Genomic DNA, 20,483 nt, shown 5'->3' with positions numbered 1-20,483 from the left:
CTCTGAGAGTAAAATGGACGCTGCGCTGCGTATCTCATTATCATCTATCAGACGTGGCATTGCGGACAAATAAACACATTCCGATGATGCTGTCTCTTTTAAGAGAGATACAGCGGCAGAGAAAGCAAGTGCTGGGGCTCTGATGGGGGTTTGCAACACTATGCTGCCTGCTTACTGATTAGCTATCTGCACTGACATATAGATCACATTCCCTCACATCCCCTGCCAGCCGGCGCACATACAAAATAGCGAGCAGTGCCACAGCTGCACTGACACCATCATAACTCCTATCTGCGTTTGGAAATGGGGCGGTGTGGGTGTAGGTAGGGGTAGGGGGTTGTATATATCGGGCTCAGCTGGGTGGAAAGAGACAATCTCCGGAGTGTCATTATGTGGTTCAGGTCTCAGAGCCACTAAGATGTCTATCCTCATGCTAGGTTCACCTGTCTACAGTAGGCTACATATGTCAGCTTACATTTGGGATTTCTTTGTCCAAAAAAGGCACCCAAAGTCTGCTTCAAATCATTCCTTCATCTAACGTGAAAAGTGAGATGCACTGTGACAATCCAAGTCATCATTAACCATGAACCCAGATGCTTTGATGATTATCAACCAGATGGCTTCTGCTGGCTGTGATACCCTTAATTGTTATTATTCTTTCTCTCAACATTAGTTCAGGTCCGCCTGTGCACTATTTGCAGCACGGGGCATTCATGCAAACATGTGAAGCGGTGAATGCATGTGTGTCAAATGTGTTGCGTACTATACTAAGCAGTTTATGTCATCCGCTCTGAATATTTCCAATGTAGTGGGGTAAGTGAGGCATGTTGGTGAACATGCTGCCCGTCAGCTCGGAAATACAAAGACTCCGTATGTGTGACTTCTCCGATACGTAACACATTATGCCCTCCTGTTCACCTTCACCAAATGGAAAACGTCCTGATACAGATGCACTTGTTTTAATGTCCCAGTGCCCAGTTTGGCACACCCAGAGGGGACGTCAAGAGTGAGTGCTCTTCCAGGGATTTAATGAGACAGGCTTGCTTGGGCATCGGGGAGTAAGGTGGGGAAGGGGGGCTAAAGCTGGGGCACAAGTGCTGCCTGAATTGGGGGTGGATTGCAGTTAGGCTTTGTGCCATCCTGTCATGGAACTTCAGATACATACATTCTGCTAAATGTTTGCTGATCTGTAGCATGTTTTCCATGTTACACCGGTATAGAAATGACTACAGTTGGTATAATTTGGAAACTCCAATTTTAAACTGCCAGTCCAACATTTGGGATATGAATTCAGTCAACATTAGACTGTTCCTAACATGACAACTTGTATGAAATGGTAATAATTTATTTCCACATTTTTTTTCTTTAACAAAAATAATCTTGGTGATCGTAACATAATGTAACATTATGGTGTGGTAGCAGCATAGAGTATGGACACAGCGAATTGCAAAAATGAGACATTAATGCCTGTGCTTAAATAAATCCTCAGGCAAACTGTCATTTTCATCAGTTCATTCACTCTCATGTTTATTTTACCTCAAGACATCAAGTCAACGGACACTGGTTTCCCTCCAGAAGGGCAATGTTTCCTTCTCTTGATCTTCTGGCGGAGAGAAAGACAAGTACAGAATATGAATCAGCACACTCAGTCTGCAGTTGAATGTTTTCTTTTCAAGGTCTTTGTTTTAGTCTGCAGAGCCATCGGCATCAAACGCCAGTAGCCGTCACTATTTGTAGTCACTCATGTCATTCTAATCCTGAAATGTTGCTTGCAAAGCAATTTGCATTCTACCAATATCAGTGGTGCCACAATAAGCTTGAAAAGGTAACTTTACTGATTACTTGAGTAAATGAGTTATTTTACTGATTACTTTATTTTCAATTTAACTATAGATTACAAGCTACATTCAGCCGATACCGACCTCTTGTTGAACATAAAAATGAGCGAATTTTCCACTTAATTGTATATGCAATTTTTACGGTGACATTTAAGTTTGTTTTTATTAAAAATAAAACTAAGACAAACTTTTTGGTATACATACATTCAAGGAAAAACACCTTTCCCAAAACAACTATTACAAAAATTATGTTGGGCAATAATAGTCATTATTGTTGCCTTACTGCTGTATTGTATTATTTTCACATCGCATTTACATTTATACATCAGGTTACTTTACTAAAAGAAGACTTTCATGTTATTTTCTGTTGACATTGTCTACCTAATTGTCATTATAGTTTTAAAATTATGACGGATGACGAATAATCAACATTGTATTGTATTAACATCAAATTCACAAGAAAACGATATAGTAGTACGTACACCATCGGAATCGTCTTTCAAATAAAAACCTGTCTGATAATGCTCGTTTCATGTAACTCAATGATTCTTTGAAAATTTAATCGCATACCTAAACAGATGTGCATAATTTCAATAGCGCCAAAAGTGACGTTTACTTTCAACAAAATATACACTTTAACAAATGATCATTTTACGTAAAACACGGTCGCCACCATGTGCCTAAAACGAGAAGCGTCTTGTTTTTTTGAACAGGCATTTAGGTATTCATAAACATGGCCCTGACTTCGCTTCCTCTTGTAGGGAAATGTAGTTTTATATTGAGATTAGAAATTGTACTGAGGTACTTCAACACTACAATTCCCACAAATCCTTGTTGCCTTTCCTTGCGTCGAGCGCTATGGCGTTGTCTTGAATCGTACATTAATCGCAAGCGTTTTGTTTACAAGGGATTGCGGTAAGATGAAAATATTATTTTTAAACACTCGACTTAATTGAAGATCAGTGCTTAACATCCGTGAATTTTCTGATGCAGGATTCGCCCGTGACTTAATTGTTAGCCCTCTACTCTCAAGTGCTAGTTCAGCTGCTCCACAGTTCGCATGGCAGTCATTAAGCTCAAGTATATTTTCACATCGGTTTAAAAGGGACTTTCTGCGTTGTTGTTGCTTTCTGACATCTTAGAGAGAAACTTAAATGAAGTCCATAATCATTAAGACATGCATTTATTTCGATCGTGTGTTGCTTGCAATTCACACTGGCCTGATCATGCAGGATTTCAAATGATGATATCTTTATTGACCGACTCTAAGTCCAACAAAACAAAAATGATGTTTATATATGAAGTGCCAAATATTAAGGATTGTCATTAAATATCTGTTTGTATGAAGACCGTACACTCAACTGTTCTCCATGTTATCTTTATGCTTGCAGATGGCAGCTGATTCCTCAGAGAAGAAAGATGTTGATTCCGCAGGGACCAAAGACAGAGAGAGGAAACGCAGCCGCTCGCGGGAAAGAGATCGGAAACCATCACCTTCACGCAAACGCCGTCGATCTCGAGAACGCAATCGCTCCAAATCTATTGAAAGGTATCCCAATGCAAACCTTTACAAAACTTGCTCCCAAGGTAACAACAGTTGAGAACCACTGTATCTACAACCCACTCACCCGTTTTGTGCGTGGCTGTGGTTCAACTTGTCTCCTCGTTTGACTTGAATTGTGATTGTAGAGACCGCCGCCTAAAAGACAGGGAAAAGGAACGCGACAGAGACAAGGACCGAGACAGAAGCCGGAAGGACCGAGACAGCCATCGGCGTGATAAGGATCGGAGTCGGCGCTCCAGGTACATAAACACCTTGTGTGCATTATTTTGGGAGACCAAATACTTTTGATAATATTTCAGTATATTGGTTTCAATTTTACTTGACCTTTACAATTTTGTAATAAAATAAGAGTGGAGTTTGCATGGTCTCTTGGTGCTTGCATGGGTTTTCCCTGAGTACTCTAACTTCCCCAAAACATGCTTCTTGGGTACATTGAAGACTATAAATCTTCATGAACGTATGAGTGTAATGGACTCGTGACACCAGTGAGGATAAGATAGAAAAACATCTGCACCATAAAACATGATCTTGAGTTCCTTACAACACTGTTTTGTCACCTTTTCCAAAGAAGTCTCTCACCCAAGTCAAAGGATGCCAAGCTAAAGGGCGAGAAACCTGAGGAAGAAGAAGATGACAAAAAGAAAAAAGACAAGGTGGGGTCTGGCTAAGAATTTTTTGCTGTGACTTTTGTACTGTAGGTATAACTTGTTCTCCTTTTTTCAGGTGCAGCCGTTGTCTTTGGAAGAGCTTCTCGCCAAGAAGAAGGCAGAGGAAGAAGCAGAGGCGAAGGTAGGGAGTTTACTATAAAAACATTCAAAGCCCATTTCTTCCCTCAGCTCTTCAATCATATCTTTGCACTCATTTCAGCCAAAGTTCCTGTCAAAAGCAGAAAGAGAGGCAGAGGCTCTGAAGCGGCGGGAGCAAGAGACAGAGGAGAGGAGGAAGTTGATGGAGGATGAGAGGAAGAGGAGAAGGGTTTTTCAAGACATTGGACGAAAAATGCTCGGTGCGTGTCATCTTTTGGTTCACTCGGTGTCTATCGTTTGTTGCACGGTGGCGGTGTCAGTACGAGCCGGCGATGTGTCTTGCAGAGGATCCGCAGGAAAGGGAGCGACGGGAACGACGAGAGCGGATGGAGCGGGAGAGCAATGGGAACGAGGAGGACGATGGGCGGCAAAAGATAAGAGAGGAAAAAGACAAAGGCAAAGAACTGCAGGCTATCAAGGTTGGAAATGTCCTATAATTTTATTTGGATTGTGAGCTAGAGATACAGAAAAGGATGCGCAGCAGCTGGTCAGTGTGATTAAGGGTGGAAATGTGTCGGTGCCAGGAACGATACTTGGGCGGGATGAAGAAACGTCGACGAACACGTCACCTGAATGACAGGAAATTTGTTTTTGAGTGGGATGCTTCTGAAGATACGTCGGTCGACTACAACCCCATGTAAGTCAAATTTCACACTGTATGTGTAAGACATGCCTGTATTTCAATATGTGGTCAAATTGAACTGGGGGGGGGTGATCAATGTGTCGTTGCTAAAGATACAAAGAAAAACATTCGGTGCAGCTGTACGGACGCGGCTTCATCGCCGGCATAGACCTCAAACAGCAGAAAAGGGAACAGTCACGTTTCTATGGTGACCTGATGGAGAAAAGGCGTACCATGGAGGAGAAGGAGCAAGAAGAGTAAGTTTACATTTTTGAATGACGCATCGCGACCCCAACTCACAATCTGCCTCGACACGACGTCGTCTGCGCTCTCAGGACGAGACTGAAAAAGATGCGGAAGAAAGAAGCCAAGCAGCGCTGGGACGACAGGCACTGGTCGCAGAAGAAGCTGGATGAGATGACTGACCGAGATTGGAGAATCTTTCGCGAGGACTACAGCATCACCACGAAGGGCGGGAAAATTCCAAACCCTATCAGGAACTGGAAGGAGTACCAGCTGCCGGCACACATCCTCGAGGTCATCGACAAATGCGGCTACAAGGTCAGCCGACACTGAAATTCAGACTAATATGTGCTTTCTGTGGCTACCATCTGTGTTGAGTTTATTTACTAATAGCAACATGTTTTCTTCCTAATGTCCAGGATCCAACCCCTATTCAGAGGCAAGCCATTCCTATTGGCTTACAGAATCGTGACATCATCGGTGTGGCCGAGACTGGCAGCGGTAAAACGGCCGCTTTCCTCATCCCGCTGCTCGTCTGGATCACAACCCTTCCGAAAATTGACAGGTGATATAACGTGACCCCTGTACACATCTCGGCTCGTTGACTTCATCCGCCCAACTTACATTCGTCGACGGTACAGGATCGAGGACTCGGACCAAGGTCCTTACGCTGTGATCCTGGCCCCGACTCGTGAGCTGGCGCAGCAGATCGAGGAGGAAACGATCAAATTTGGTAAACCTCTGGGCATCCGCACTGTGGCTGTTATTGGAGGAATCTCCAGGGAGGACCAGGGCTTCCGTCTCAGGATGGGCTGTGAGGTGAGATGAACGTATGAAAGTGCAAAGTGAAAAGGGCTTGAACTTTTCGTAAAGCAACCCGGCTGACCCCTTCTTTTAACTTCATTAATGCCATTTCAAGTAATTTCAATGGGGGATATTGATGCATGGTGGGAATGAAGCTTGTAGGTCAAGGTACCACGTGAATTTATTGTAACGGCTTGTCGATAAGGATAACTCTTAGCTAACCAAACCTAATCAATGCTGACAACATTTTCTCATCAGATCGTTATTGCCACGCCCGGTCGTCTGATCGATGTACTGGAGAATCGCTACCTGGTCCTGGGCCGCTGCACTTACGTGGTCCTGGACGAAGCCGATCGTATGATTGACATGGGCTTCGAACCTGACGTCCAAAAGATTCTGGAGTATATCCCAGTGACCAATCAGAAACCGGACACGGAAGAAGCCGAGGACCCCGAGAAAATGACCATGAACTTTGAGTCTGGGAAACATAAATACAGACAGGTATGTCACTTCGCGTCGTTGCCGTTTTCTCTCGCCATTTGTCTTCCATTGCTTGATTGTTGCCTTGCAGACTGTCATGTTCACGGCAACCATGCCTCCCGCCGTGGAGCGACTGGCAAGGAGCTACCTGAGACGCGCCGCCGTGGTTTACATCGGGTCCGCGGGCAAACCTCACGAGAGAGTCGAACAGAAAGTGGTGCTCATGTCCGAGGGAGAGAAAAGGTGAGACTCGTGGCGTAGACAGCCAGCATCGTATTTGCCGCTCCAACACTTAACGTGTTCATGTGATCTTTGTGCTACAGGAAGAAACTGCTGGAGGTGCTGGCGCATGGTTTCGAGCCCCCCATCATTATCTTTGTCAACCAGAAGAAGGGCTGTGACGTGCTGGCCAAATCCTTGGAGAAGATGGGCGTAAGTCATTGTGGATTATTAAACCTGTGATCATTTTGCTCATAACAGAGGATGTCATCTTTGTAATCATCTCTGTATGTAAATGTTCATGTTGCAATTTCTAGTAACTGAGAATCTCTTTTCACCAGTACAACGCTTGCACATTGCACGGCGGCAAAGGTCAGGAGCAGAGAGAGTTTGCTCTCTCCAACCTTAAGGCAGGAGCCAAAGACATTCTGGTGGCCACGGACGTGGCTGGCCGAGGTATCGACATCCACGACGTGTCCATGGTCGTCAACTACGACATGGCCAAGAACATTGAGGGTAAGCACCTCTCCACCATTGTGTCTTTTACTGAAGTCGAATCATCGAATAGCCTTCTAACTAACAAATGGAACCTCAGTCAAACCCAGTTTGATTTCTTCAACCGGACTGTGCTCTCTTGAGTAGCCTTCCATTGTAATTTGCTTTTATCGTATCACTCGAGTAACATTCCATTGATTGTCCCCCCCCCCCAGATTACATCCATCGTATTGGCCGTACGGGTCGTGCTGGTAAGAGCGGCGTGGCCTTGACCTTCCTCACCAAGGAGGACTCTGCTGTCTTCTACGACTTGAAGCAGGCCATCCTAGAGAGCCCCGTGTCCACTTGCCCGCCAGAGTTGGCTAACCACCCGGATGCACAGCACAAACCTGGAACCATCTTGACCAAGAAGAGGCGAGAGGAGACAATCTTTGCCTGAACATCTACAAAGGACTTAACTTGAGGTCTTTTTTATGCTTTAAACTTGTTTAAAATTTGGTAACATGTCTTGGGTATTCAGTGCACGTCATCAAAAATGTCAGCTTCCTCTTGATGATCTGTGATGGAAGTGGTTAGAAAGATGGATATGGCAGTACTGCAAATAAGTCAGGATACATACAGACCAATTGTTAATTGTCTCTAATTACTCTATTTTTTTTGCTCTTAGTTTTAATTGCAAGCATTTGAATACGAGTTGTCAGTCTTGTGAATAAATCGGCAAATGCCTGCATCAGATTTTTTTTTTTGTTTAACAGACTTGAGTAACCCCCCCCCCCCCCCCCCCCCATAATGGGAAAGGAATTTTCACACAGCCCAATTTTGATAGAACACTTGAATCACATCTTCTGTAATCCTGATTTCTACACCTACGTAAAGCAATGGTATTTAATAATGTACACCTTTGAACATGGGCTTAATAGGAAACACAAACAATTTAAATACATAAAATGTGTTTATTTTGTTGGTCATAATTTTCTTAGCATTGTAAATCTATTTTTCAAATAGAAAGCATTCTTTACAGCATCAGGCAGGAAATGTCTCACTTTGTACACCTTTTGATCAGGAGCAGGAAGAGGCGTGTTGTCACGCTAGCACACTCTGGTAGTGTGATGGATACACGGTTAGATTTAGTGCAGTTATTGCATTACAAAGCAACCATCCCCAAAAAGTAGTGCAATTTTTTTTTCTCATTTTTTTTTTTTTCCCAACTCACACTAAAGAGGAAGTCCAGATGGTGTAAGGCGTTTCATTTTTCAATGTTAGGCTTAGTATTGCATACAGAATAAGACGTAGGAAACTTAAATGATAACCTTGTAAAAATTGTGCTTCATAAATTGGAAAGAAACCTCAACCGCTTCATCAGTTGTTTAATCATTGGTCCACTCTGGCAAAATAGAATGAAAATAGCTAATTGTAGAACTAAGACATGCAGGACATCATTCATCGAACTGATGTGGAGAGCATTTTCAGTGAAGGGCTTTCAAAGTGCGTCAAGTACGTGAGCGCCAAGCTCAACTTGAACTTGGGGGGGGGGAGTAAGAGTGCCGTTAGTTCAAAGTGTAGAAGGAAAGCGCCCCAAAAACGACTATCACTGCAAGACAATGGGCACAACCAGAAACGATGCATTACTAAAATACTTAACGGTAAAAATAATCAGAATTCATGCAGCACTTGCATAGTTTTTTTGTCTTTGTTTTTTCTCAATCATGCCGTTTTTTTATCCTCTTCAAAATATACGTACAACACTGAATACATGTGCGACATAGAAGCGGTAACCGAGTAATTAAATCGGCCGGTACGGACCCTGTGAAACGCTCGCAGGTTGACGGCTTAAGAACACAATGACGTGTCACGGGCAAGTGCTACAGCTGCGAGACCTTCGCCGCACGCTTGTCACATGGAGCCGAGGGACACCTGAGGGTCGACCGTGGTAAATCTGCAGTACACAAAGTGGGTGCGATGATGACGGAAAGAATAGCGACGTAATCCAGGGGATGCTACAATCAATGTGCTACAATCGGATGACGGGGTGCTTCGGAGACACCACAAGCCCATGCGAACGTACATTCACGAAAGCCGCCATTGAGTAGCGTGCGTCGTGTATGGTGGATGGGTCAATGTAAACAAGCAATGTGGGCACAAACATTCCCTTTAGGTTTTTTTTTTTAACAATTTTACATTCTCTGTGCCCGTCAGCTTTTTTGAGGTGTTAGTGAGTGATTGTGCAATAGCAGAAAGACAGAGAGAGGGAGAAGATACTGACTGTGTGGAGAGAGAGAGAGAGAGAGAGAGAGAGAGAGAGAGAGAGAGAGAGAGAGAGAGAGAGAGAGATGCACTGATGGTGACACGGTCATGTACTGCAGCTTCACACTTGCAATGTGCCATTCACCATCTCCTAAGTTAAAAAAAAAAAAAAGACAAAACGCGGGTGGCAGCGTATACCTGAAACAAGCGACCAAATCAAGAAGCAATGTAACTAAACTAGGTTGCCCGTTCGTATTTACACGATCCGAAAATGCATTCGTGTCTCCAATCGATGGATTCAATAGTAAGCATTCCTGCATTAGTTTCGCCGAAAAGATCATTCAGCTCCTGTTCTGGCGTCAATGTGCAAAAAAATGATGATACTCTAGTCACACATGCAACAGTAAAGATATCTTAACACGGTTTGCTTTAAGGCCGGTTTACGGAGACATCCTACAATAGAGAAACACAGGCAAAGCAGAGCAAGTTTGCCTGAAGACATTCCATTGCAGAGGAGCCCTGTTGACAAGCTGACAATCTGCCCAGAGATGTCACGAAGTCCCCTCGGTAGAGAGAAAGTGATGCTCTAAAAATAGACCTGGACTTGGGGATTCATCAGTAGGTGTCTCGAGGCCAAGGGCGGCTGCGTTGGCGGTTGTTCCTCTGGTTGTGACCCTGCTGGGCTTCACTTTGAAGCAGCCTGTCCTGTGACTCGTGGCTGTTGGCGTTGCGCCCGCTGGCGTGGCCGCGGCGGGCGGGGTACATGCCCCTGTACGTGCGGCCGTGGCAAGGAGAGGCGTACTCATCCTCCTCCTCTTCCTCGTCTTCTTCTCCCCCACGTCGACATGGGCTCCCCCTCTGGCCGTGAGACAGTGAGTCGCTTGCTTCGTCCGAAGGCATGAGACTGTCCTGCTCCAAGGGGGAAACGGCCTCCTCGCCCACCTCTTCTTCCTCTTCCCCCTCCTCCTCCTCTTCCTGCTCCTCAGCCTCCATTTCTACTGTCTCACTGGGCTGAGGCTGGTTCTTGTTCTGGAAGAGCAAAAGCAGACTGACTAATGGGGCACAAGTCGACAACAAGTGGCTTCACACTTCCTCCAGCTGTTCTGCCACGTCAAAGTTTTGGTGGATGCAAACAAACAAGGGTGACAAAAGGACTGCAAACACCATGTGAAGGAGGACTTACTATATGTACAGCTTTAAAAAAATATATACGTATATATTGTGCGTTGTGGGTCTTTCAAGTAAATGTCCAATGTTGTCATTTAATCTAATTAAACTAGTCATTTTAGATTGATGTTATGCCAAATATAACAAACGTGAAAGAAGGAAGAGACACTATTTTAGGTTATTTTCTAAAATGAAAGTAGACGTTTGCATATGTCTTGATTTGATTAGACAAGAAGGATAATCTTTTTGTTTTAAAAATAAATAAATAATATTATTTAGTGCTGAACGGCTGACCTTGGAGGATTTGGACAAATCTAGGGTAGAAAATGGCTCTAAACAATGACTCGAATATTAAAATAGTTGTCAATTATTTTTTTAATCGATTAATTTAGACAACTCTAGTTCAATGCATAAAACTAAGTTGTAAACGTGAGGTGGGGAAACGTGCTACACTGAGACACAAATTGATGTGGCTTGCTGAAGAAATGCTTGTAAAAATGAAATGGAATTGGTGGGGGTAGGCACGAATCAATTTTCTATCTGTCTAGCTAGCGAGCTAGATATCCTTTGCGTATTTTGAATGTCACAGACAATACGAGACCTTGCTGGGAAATGTTCTCAACGTGTGTGAATTTGAAGTTTGTGTGAGGTCCTTTTCAGCGAGGTGTTTGCCAAGTTTTGTCATTGTTACACCAAAGTAAGTAAATGCCAGTCAAACGGTGAAGATGGAAAGAATGGCGAGGCCATGTGGCACCAGTGTTAGTGTACACATACTGTCTTGTGTTCTTATCGCTATTCTCGTGGAACAGGAAGTACACACATTCCCGATAGCGTCATGTGCCACCGCGAGGATCGGCAGGCACATTTACGTGGCATGCGTGGAAACGGGTCAACAGACAAGAAGGAGTAATGAGGAGAATCTGCCAAATGACACGCACATTTAGTCATTTTAGACTCCCATGTGTCATTCATTGCGGTGAATTCAAAGTGTTGATTCACTTGAGACCGTCAACTCAAGGAGAGGAGGAAGGATGTGGCGCACAAATAAAATACTCTCATCCCCATGTTTGGCTGAGGTGTTCATAGGTGTGTGTTGTATGTACCCCACTACTCACCCCAGCTGGTAAAGCCATCATTCAATTAATTCCTGTATTTCAGAAAATGTTAAGCATGGATGAGCGAGAGGACACACAAGCGGAGACAATTATATCAAAGACACGAGAGGGAGAATTGGGAGGCATTGAAAACAGCGACAACATCGTGACAGTCTCGACCGGTGAGGAGCAACTCACCTGGAGGCTGGAGATGGCGGACGGTGGGGTCATCAGAGTCTGCTCTAATAGAGGATTAAGAGGAGTGGTGCCTGGGAGATGAGTGGCCCGCCAGTATATCTCCAGGTATTCGGCCAGATGCTCACACGCATCCTCCAGCTGGTTTTCATCCAAAATGACATCAAACAAATCCTACAGGCAACAAAAGGTGCAACTTAAAAAAGGCAGTACAGGATTTAAATCGTGATGCTCATTTTGGTGCTCCTCAAGCAAAGCCATTGTGCCGTTGTGGGCGTGAACACATCTGACTTGATGTCATCTGTGGAGGTGATTGGCGTCTGCAAAGTATGTTTCAAGTGAACTGCAAGAAAGACTTGCGGATTATGCAAAGTGGTGACCTGGAGACCGCCTTCCAACATCCCAATCAACTCTTGACTAGCCCTCGTGTTTGAGCAACAGTGGCTCTTTTGTAATTAGTACACTTTATGCTCTTGTTTATGTTCATTCCTTTTTAGGCAATTGATTTACTTGTCGGTGTGTAATTCTCCCAGCTCTCTTGAGTCAATAAAAATAATTTGTTAATTGCTGCTTGCTCTGTTCCGCCTTGTGCATTTGGCAAAGCCACCACTCATGTTGACAGCTAACGAAATACATTAATATTAAATACATTAAATACATCTTTCGGAGAAGAATAACATTTAGGTGTTTTGTGATTACAGACATTTGTTTGTAGGCGTTAATAACTTTAAGATCTGATTTGGTAGCGGCTTGTTGTTCAAACATCTAGTTCATTGTGAACCAACTAAATAGTCATCATAAAAACGTTACAGGGAATACTGTATGTGGCATTTCCATTTCTTAATGTACTATATATGCTATGAATTTTTGCTTGAGTTCACTCACAGGGGGGCACTGAGAAAGTTTGTCTGAGGCCATCATCTGCACATTCAGGTGCTTGCTCTGAGACTTCCCCCTGGACTTGATCAACCTCTGGAGTACCTGAAAGGAGCCAAAATGGCAGAGTTGTTCTACACTGCGTAACAAAAATGGCATTCTTCTGGACGGTACCTTTGGTGAGGAGACTTTTACGTAGACAACGATAGGTGCGAGGGAAGTTTTGGCGAGCTGTGCAGGGTGGTTGATGGTGTCCGCATCCAGAACCACCAGCTGTAACGTTTTGGCGAGTTCAAATATCCTCTCGATCTCACTCTGAACCTCTGCTGCATAAACCACAAATATTCAGTTCTCAAAAAGTGCCCATCTTTTGAATGGGATTCTTACCCAAACTGGAGCGAGTGTTGGACCTCTCCATTATGGGTCTTTTATTGAGGACGGACCTTTTAGCAAGGGACAAGTCGGCAGTGACACGGGTGATTGAGATTCTGCGGTTTTGGTGGAAGTAGCAAAAACATGCAGTCAATACTTGGGCCCCATTGATTAAACAAGAGAATCAGGAAATGATGATTTGGGCTGACCTTCCTTCAAATCTGTGTTTCAGGAAGTCAAAAAGGGCTTTCTGCATCATATCTGTAACCTAGGGGAAGAGAGAAGAAAAGAACATTTAATAAAACTGTCTTCAACAATTAATGGAGCAGTGGTGGTTTTAGTGCAATGTGTTTGCGTTTCTCTATTGGCCAGAGGTTCGATACGGCACGCTGACCTCGTAACCCTTGAGTGACGGTCCCACGAGGACCACCGGCCTCATGGATGGCACTACGTCGTACGGAGGGACATGTTCCTATCACACACAAAGAAAGGCAAAGGGTGAAAGAGATGATGATGGGTGGGCAGAGGAAGTTGGAGGGAAAGGACAACCACAAGAAACGTCATAAAGATTCTTGAATAAACCTACCTGTTTTTGCCTCTGTTTAGCTTTTGAAAATAAAAAAGTGATTCAGTTGATTCATCAAAAACACCGGCAGAAATGTGACCAAGAGGCTGCCAGTGTAATACTTACATTCACCTGCAGACGGCGGTGTGGTCCTCCAGTTCCCAGTCACCATGTCTCCTAAACTGGAGGAGTTGCCCCCGATTTTTCTGCGATGCCAAACCACAATTTAGAAAAAGACACGTTTGTACATTGATATTGTTAATTAATTTAACATTTTAACATTTGTATTATTATACAGTGTTGTTATTGTAGCATTGTAATTTAATTTCTACTGCTCTATTTCTGTTCATTCATATTCCGTCCACCTGCACCCCGGCAATGATTCCGAAGTAACCCCGGCAACGACCGAGTACCTCTGCTTCTGCTCTTGCTTGAGTCTCATTGCTTCCAGTCGTAGCGGGCTGGGAATGAAAGCGATGTCAGCTCCCTCTTTGACGAGACGGCCGATCCACCAGTCATTACTGTACTTCTGTTCAATTGACGACCGTATCAGCGCCAGACAAATATGTGACGTTTGAATGCAGAGCAGGAGCTTGTTGGAGGGAATCACTCACTTCTTTGATGTGCAGAAAGTCTTTGGCATCAAAGTTGACTGCCGCTCCTTGTACAGGACAGTCCTCATCCAGAGCGCCGCAGTAACTCACATTTGTCTTGACTGCAAATGCCACAGGTTTGGACTAGCAGGAAAACACAAAGTTGCCTGATGTCAATATTCAATCAATCAATCAGTCAATTAAGCAATCAATCAATCGATCGATATTTCATTAATCCCACTGGGGGCAATTTGTTAGTTGATGATTGAATTCATTGATAATTATTGATAGTCGATGAATTGTTTAGATATATTTTTTATGTCAGAATTTAAGATTAAATTATAACCAATTTTATTATCCAATTTCTATAATCATCCATGAAAGTGAACTGATTTTTGTGTGGAAGGAAAATAAAACATTTGGTTTTTATTTTGGAAAACAATGATCAATGCTTTTGCCTAATTTCTGACATGTTACAGATCAAACAGTAACATTATTCATTTATGATTGTGACACTGATTCAGAATTTTCCTCCTTTGCAATGCGGGATTACATGCATCACTAATTTTAGAAATGTATGTTTTCATGTGCCACAAAAAATAATGAGGAAAAAAAATAACCAACTATTAACCGATATCCTACCTTCGCTCTGTCGAGCTGAAGTTGTGCCTGGCGCTCGGCTTCACGCCGATACGCCTCGCGGTCCTCCTCTGCTGACAGGTCGGAATCCGACGGTCTACTGGTATAGGAATCGGCCGACCCCTGGTTCAAGGGAACGCGAGAATCTTTATGCAGTCATTTCCTGATTTGCATTGCGACGCCAGATTGAGCGTGTGCTGCGTTTTTGTGCTGCTGTGTTCCTTTGCAGGTGTCTGTTCGCCCCGAAACGCTCACGAGGGAGCTTGTGTGTACGTACAACACAATGTGCTGCTCTCCCACACCCGCCATCCTCTGGAAGACCAAATATAGCACAAAGGAGGAAACTGCTTCCTCTTCTCGCCTGCTTGGCCCCATTCCATCCCATCAGCCCCCACAGTGCAGCACATATACATCCGTTTTTTTGCCCTGTTTATTCTCCAAAGGCATCTCCTCATTAGCAAAATATATGCCTGCCATCATTTTTCACTCCTTGCGGTTTAAGGACGCATCCTAGTTTGGCTTCTGCATTGTGCGCAAAACAACAGATCAAACCAAGACTAACTTTTCTATTTAGTACTGCAAATGGGTTCAGCTCGCTCCTTTGCATTTCTGTGTTCAAGACGTTCTCTTTCTAATCTTCACAATTGGTAAAACCAATGACAATACGATTCCAAAGCCCAATTTCTTACAGACGAGTCACTGCCGTCACAATCAACTCGAGGAGCAATATGTACCAGAATTTTAACAAAAGCAGAACTCGTTCCGGTCAAATAATGTGCCAGGACTGCATGCTCATGTGGTTTCATTTGCTGCAAAAAAGATTATGCACAAAAATAGAATATATTATTCAGGAGGCTGAAACAGCTCTCCTCATCTCCCAACAGCAAAAAAAAAAAAAACGCAAGCGTCAGAGATTTGAGAATCCAGTCACCAAATATCTACAAAAAAAATTCTATTAACTGCACAGTCGTAATTCAATGTCAAAAAATGACGTGTATAGCTTTCTGGTGGACAATGCCATAAATCACAGTGTGGTTCTATCAATATCAAAGTCAAGATATGTCAATTGATCATTCTGAGTGGGGAGGGGGAGGATGAGGAAGGGGGAGGGTGGTCTCGAGGAAAATGGAAGTAAGAAAATTAGGTAGAGAGAGGCAACAAAAGCGTCATTGAAAAGTGAAGATGACAATGTGCACAAAGTCGGACGGACAAGTCAGATGTGGCAGAGTCGCCGGCAACTGTTCCATCCCTCCCATACAATCTGATTGAAACAACCCCCCTCCCTCCCTGCCCCCACCCAAACGACGGGAGGCACACCCCAGCGACCTCACCTAATCCCAACAACCGATTTGTTCCAAAAACTTGGGAGCATTCAAGGCCTAGCAACAGTTCAGTACTACTTATGGCAGCACGCTGCTGCAGAAATGAGTCATACACCACAGCTCCTCCATGGACACCCCAGCCCACCCCACCCCACCACAGACAAGAAAGTATCTGCTCTGTTGGGGGAAATGGCCTCGCTCTGCATCGCACACATTTTGTCAGATCACCTTTGGGTGCTACCGCCTGCGTGGAGGGAGACGAGGTAATGACTGAGAGGGGCCCGCCCGTGCGAGCGTCGAACCCACGCATCGTGTCACCCGAGGCCTTTAAGGGAACGTCATGAATATTTCACGCCGTTACAATATTTTCCGGGGATCTGGAGGTTGTCATTACTAACCCCCCCCCCCCCCCCCCTTCCGATCGGGATAACTAATGTTCCCTCCTGAAGAAGGTGTCTGCTCAGCCTTTCCCCTTTTTTTCTTGCAGCTGCCCCATTTCCTCATGTATATGCTTCTTGCCACAGAACATGAGACATAGATACACACGTGTTAGAACAAGCAAAGAAAATCTCAACATCAAAGATATGATGGGTACCAATGCACAAGGTTAGCCCCATCATATTCTAGATTATTCTCATGAGGAACCTGAATTGTGGATATAGTGCTCACACCCAAGGAAAATTTAGAGTGCACCCATCGTGCGTTTGACCCCAAAAACTTTAATTACAAATTGAACCTCTGCTGGGAGTATCATGTTTAAGCACGTTGTAGCCCTCTTCTGATCAAAGTCAAAACTACAACTAAGGAAACGTTAATGATTTAGAAATCTAATGTGGTTTAAATATTGATCATGGCAAAAATACCACAAAAATTCATTGTTGTCATATTTTGGAATAAGCATAGACATACAAAGGCCAGCCTCCCATGACTTCTTTAAAGCTTGAATTAGTTCTTAACATGGCACAAAATGGCCCTGCAATCTCTACTCACATCAGACAACCAAGCCGTGAATATTACAAACAAAAATGATTAGAAATATGATTAGATTGTGATATTATGGACCCCTATGTGCTGCTGCCTCGATGGCCAGGTCACTCTTGCAAAGGAAATTGCAAATGTCAGATTTTTGTAACCTGGTTAAATTAAAGGTTGAGAAGAAGAGAAGAAAAAAATAATGAAAGCCTTTTTTTCTTTACCTGCCGTTTGATGAAACTAGATGTTGTGTCCGAGGACGTGCTGCCATCCGAGCGTTTGAAGCGGCTCTTGCGTTTAGGCAACTTCCTGGGCAGCTGTGGAAAAACACAAAGAAACAGCAATACATTCAACAGATCAATATTCCAATACACCTCATCCAATATCAGTATAATGTAAGGTTTGTTTATTTGCTTCTTTAACATGTTGGTTCTTAGGTCTAATCCTTTATCAAAATTACATGACATTATTTCCAGCATATATTGCACACCGTTAGCCTTTAGCTAGCAGACCCGTGCCCACCTGTGACCTTTGATCTGTCAGGCGGCACTGCATTAAAAAAAAAAAAAAAAGAAGCATAATTGTGTTAAAACCATAGCCAGGTAACACAGTTTATGGCTACATCTACAAATGCAAGTTGAAACTCTCACAAAGCAAAATCCATGTATCAACAACACCCAGAAAAGACACCAGCTAGTTCAACCTCATTTGACCTCATCAACCTCATCATCCACATTTGGAAAAGTGACGTGTGGTCTGACGAGTCCATGTATAAAATTGTTTTGGGAGATCATGGCCATTATATCAATCAAAGAGAAGAAAAGAGCATCGGGATTTTTATAAGTGCTCTACGATTGACGGGCGACCAGTCAGGTTGCTGCCTCACCTCTTGCCCAATTCCAGCTGAAATTGGCCCACAAATACATGGATGGATTTTCGTTTCTATTCATATAAATTGAAATAACAAACTGCACAAAGCAAAGGCACATACTGCTGCTTAGTGCCAAGTTGACATTGGACTTTTACAAGATATAATCTGTATATTCAGTTTTAAAAAGAACTCACGTTGTTTTGTTTTTTTATATTTGGAGACCACGTGATTTAAGCATTTTTGATCACCTAATTAGGCATTTTTAAGACATCCAAATACTTATCGACGGCGTTGGCATTAAACCGTCAGCTGTCTTTGTTAGTGCCAGTACCTGCTTCAAACACAAAACCCAGATATCATCTTGAACCGTATAATAGCCTTTTAAGAGCGTCTGAGTGGAAAAGAGCAGCTATTTTCTTGAACTGCAGCTTTCCTCAAATCACAAATTAAGACTGCAGAAGGATGCAGGTTATGTGACATATGGTACTTGGCAGTTTGTGGAATAAAATAGAGTCAAAGATTGAATATATGAGTAAGCTTAAATGCTAAAGGCCCTGTAAATTGAGGCTACAGGTGAGGCAGCTCATCACAGCAGTATTTGCTCCTTTCATATTGTCGCAAAATCACGCCGTTATAAAACAGCGAAAGACAACCGGCAAATGCACCAATATTATAATTTTAGGTGAAAAGATGGCCATCATTACGATAGCCCTCGTTTAAATACCGCTGTTTTTTTGTCGATCGAGCATCAATTGCAGGAAAAAAGAAGAAAGTAGCTTCTGTCAAAATGCGACGTCGTCATTTTCAACCCCAAGTAGACACAACGAATCAACTCTTTAATCCTACCTGGAAATAGTGCGACTGGGGGCCGCTTTCCACAGCCGACAGCGGGTCTACGGGCGGAGTGGACATGGTGACAGCGGGCACCGCGGAGCGTGAGCGGGGGCGCGGGGAGGAGGAGGCGGAATGCACGCGGACATGGGTTACTGGAGGTGGGGAGAGGCAGTAGGCGACAGCAAACACATGGACATCAGTGATTCAAAAGCGCGTCGAAGCCAAGACGCATGGCGAGGCGATCGATATCATCGTCGTGTAAAAACAAACAAACATTTTAAAAAAACAACAACAACCAAAAACGTGCAGCAGTGGCAACGGAAGAGGAGAGGAGCTATGTAATGACGCGCCTCGGAGGAGATGTAGCTGAGGCTGCCAGCACAGGTCCGTACTAAGTGCCTCCATGCCGGGGGTGTCCAACTGGTTTAGATTGATGAAAAATGCCTCCACACGGCAAAGGTGACAAGCCGTTGTGATAATTTACCTTTTAAATTCCCATTTTAATTCATGTTATGTGGCTTTGTGTATTCGGGTATTTGACATCGACGTTGTGGCAATTTGTGCTTTTGACGATGGGGTTCACTTATGGCTTGATAACATCTTTTCATGTCAGATACCAATATGGTTTATGAATATGGCCACCATGCCTCGATATACCTTCCCACTTCACTTTTGGACCAACAGCATAGTAGGACTTCGACCAGTGATATTTGAATAATAATAAGAATAATAAGAAAAAAGATAAAGAACATGGTTTCCCTTATTTAGGCCCATCCTTACTCAAACAAAGTGCACCACAGCAAAAAAAAAAAAAAAATCCTCACTGATTACACACGACCTTTTGCCCCTTGGCCAAAGGGGTGAATATATTATATAGAATATATATATGTCTCTAGACATGGCAATTAAATAATGCATGGGAGAGTGAGAGTAAAGTAGAGGGTATAGTGGGCAAGTTTGGAGACAAGGAACATGTTTAGCACAACACGTCACGAAAAAAAACCCAGTGGATCCACCAACTGCTAGCGAAGGTCCTTGTAAAATCTCTCCATGTGTTGCCACTGCTCTCCACTGTTTTTATGCAGGTGCTTGTCAGGTGAGGTGTGGAGATCACTCTGCACCGGATTCTCAGGCAGCCTACTTGTAGGATACCTTGGTTTACGGAATTCTTCTGACTGGATAACCATCATTCTCAAGGTTACCTGGGAGTTTATTTTGTATTTTTTTAATTCTGGTTGAATGGTGCCGAACATCATGTTCTCGCATATAATCAGGAAAGTGCAGTGGGAAGAAAATCATCCAGGACCACTTGTTAAAAGTTAAAAAAGTTAAAGTTAAAGTCCCAATGATCATCGTCACACACACATCTGGGTGTGGTGAAATTTGTCCTCTGCATTTAACCCATCCCCATGTGATTTTGATCCATCCCCTGGGGGAGAGGGGAGCAGTGAGCAGCAGCGGTGCCGCGCTCGGGAATCATTTTGTGAGATGTGTATGGATTACTGGCTGGGAATATATCCCGAACTATGTACCTGAGTCCATTGAACAACTGCAGCCTTCAGTTTAGTTTTATTTTCATGGAAATGTAGAAGAAAATTACCGTTAAAACCTGAAAATACCCAAAAGTCAATTTTCAGGGGGTCCAAGGATATTTCATGGACCCAGTGC

The 20,483-nt window shown here is 43.6% G+C and overlaps 2 protein-coding genes across 5 annotated transcripts; one reads left to right on the top strand and one right to left on the bottom strand.

Annotated features, from left to right (window-relative positions):
- The first annotated feature begins 2,637 nt into the window (after positions 1–2,637).
- On the top strand, positions 2,638–7,806 carry ddx23 (DEAD (Asp-Glu-Ala-Asp) box polypeptide 23). Of its 2 annotated transcripts, none has more exons than XM_049755554.1 (17): positions 2,638–2,753; positions 3,230–3,387; positions 3,528–3,641; positions 3,974–4,055; positions 4,126–4,191; positions 4,270–4,408; positions 4,494–4,627; positions 4,733–4,845; positions 4,944–5,087; positions 5,166–5,391; positions 5,493–5,638; positions 5,715–5,892; positions 6,136–6,378; positions 6,449–6,600; positions 6,681–6,789; positions 6,918–7,092; positions 7,287–7,806. In XM_049755554.1, exons 2-17 carry the CDS (start codon positions 3,230–3,232, stop codon positions 7,508–7,510), a joined length of 2,403 nt encoding a protein of 800 aa, XP_049611511.1. In that variant the 5' UTR covers positions 2,638–2,753; the 3' UTR covers positions 7,511–7,806. The 2 variants fall into 2 exon arrangements, with proteins under 2 accessions (XP_049611511.1, XP_049611510.1); XM_049755553.1 differs by having other exon boundaries at positions 3,971–4,055.
- Positions 7,807–8,004: 198 nt separating this feature from the next.
- LOC125989325 (voltage-dependent L-type calcium channel subunit beta-4) lies at positions 8,005–19,208 on the bottom strand. Of its 3 annotated transcripts, none has more exons than XM_049755558.2 (14): positions 18,828–19,203; positions 17,335–17,427; positions 14,820–14,939; positions 14,199–14,321; positions 13,998–14,113; positions 13,711–13,790; positions 13,606–13,625; positions 13,414–13,491; positions 13,229–13,287; positions 13,035–13,135; positions 12,822–12,973; positions 12,657–12,752; positions 11,775–11,945; positions 8,005–10,344 (listed from the first exon to the last, which is right to left on the bottom strand). In XM_049755558.2, exons 1-14 carry the CDS (start codon positions 18,891–18,893, stop codon positions 9,931–9,933), a joined length of 1,689 nt encoding a protein of 562 aa, XP_049611515.1. In that variant the 5' UTR covers positions 18,894–19,203; the 3' UTR covers positions 8,005–9,930. The 3 variants fall into 3 exon arrangements, with proteins under 3 accessions (XP_049611515.1, XP_049611513.1, XP_049611516.1); XM_049755559.2 differs by adding an exon at positions 11,598–11,629 and having other exon boundaries at positions 10,206–10,344; positions 12,657–12,973; positions 18,828–19,208; XM_049755556.2 differs by having other exon boundaries at positions 12,657–12,973; positions 18,828–19,205.
- Between the last annotated feature and the right edge of the window lie 1,275 nt (positions 19,209–20,483).

The sequence above is a fragment of the Syngnathus scovelli genome, chromosome 2 (genome assembly GCF_024217435.2).
Source record: "Syngnathus scovelli strain Florida chromosome 2, RoL_Ssco_1.2, whole genome shotgun sequence".
In the NCBI taxonomy this organism is placed as follows: Eukaryota; Metazoa; Chordata; class Actinopteri; order Syngnathiformes; family Syngnathidae; genus Syngnathus; species Syngnathus scovelli.
Note: the sequence above shows the minus strand (reverse complement) of the source record. Positions and strands in the feature narration are given on the sequence as shown.

Excerpts from the sequence above, each read along its gene's own strand:
- ddx23 (XM_049755553.1), top strand. The coding sequence starts at position 3,230 with ATGGCAGCTGATTCCTCAGAGAAGAAAGATGTTGATTCCGCAGGGACC. Across the intron at positions 4,056-4,125 it reads ACAAAAAGAAAAAAGACAAG|GTGCAGCCGTTGTCTTTGGA; the intron begins GTGGGGTCTGGC and ends TCCTTTTTTCAG. Across the intron at positions 6,379-6,448 it reads GGAAACATAAATACAGACAG|ACTGTCATGTTCACGGCAAC; the intron begins GTATGTCACTTC and ends GTTGCCTTGCAG.
- LOC125989325 (XM_049755556.2), bottom strand. The coding sequence starts at position 18,893 with ATGTCCACTCCGCCCGTAGACCCGCTGTCGGCTGTGGAAAGCGGCCCC. Across the intron at positions 17,428-18,827 it reads CCCAGTCGCACTATTTCCAG|CTGCCCAGGAAGTTGCCTAA; the intron begins GTAGGATTAAAG and ends GTTTTTCCACAG. Across the intron at positions 12,974-13,034 it reads CAACACTCGCTCCAGTTTGG|CAGAGGTTCAGAGTGAGATC; the intron begins GTAAGAATCCCA and ends TGGTTTATGCAG.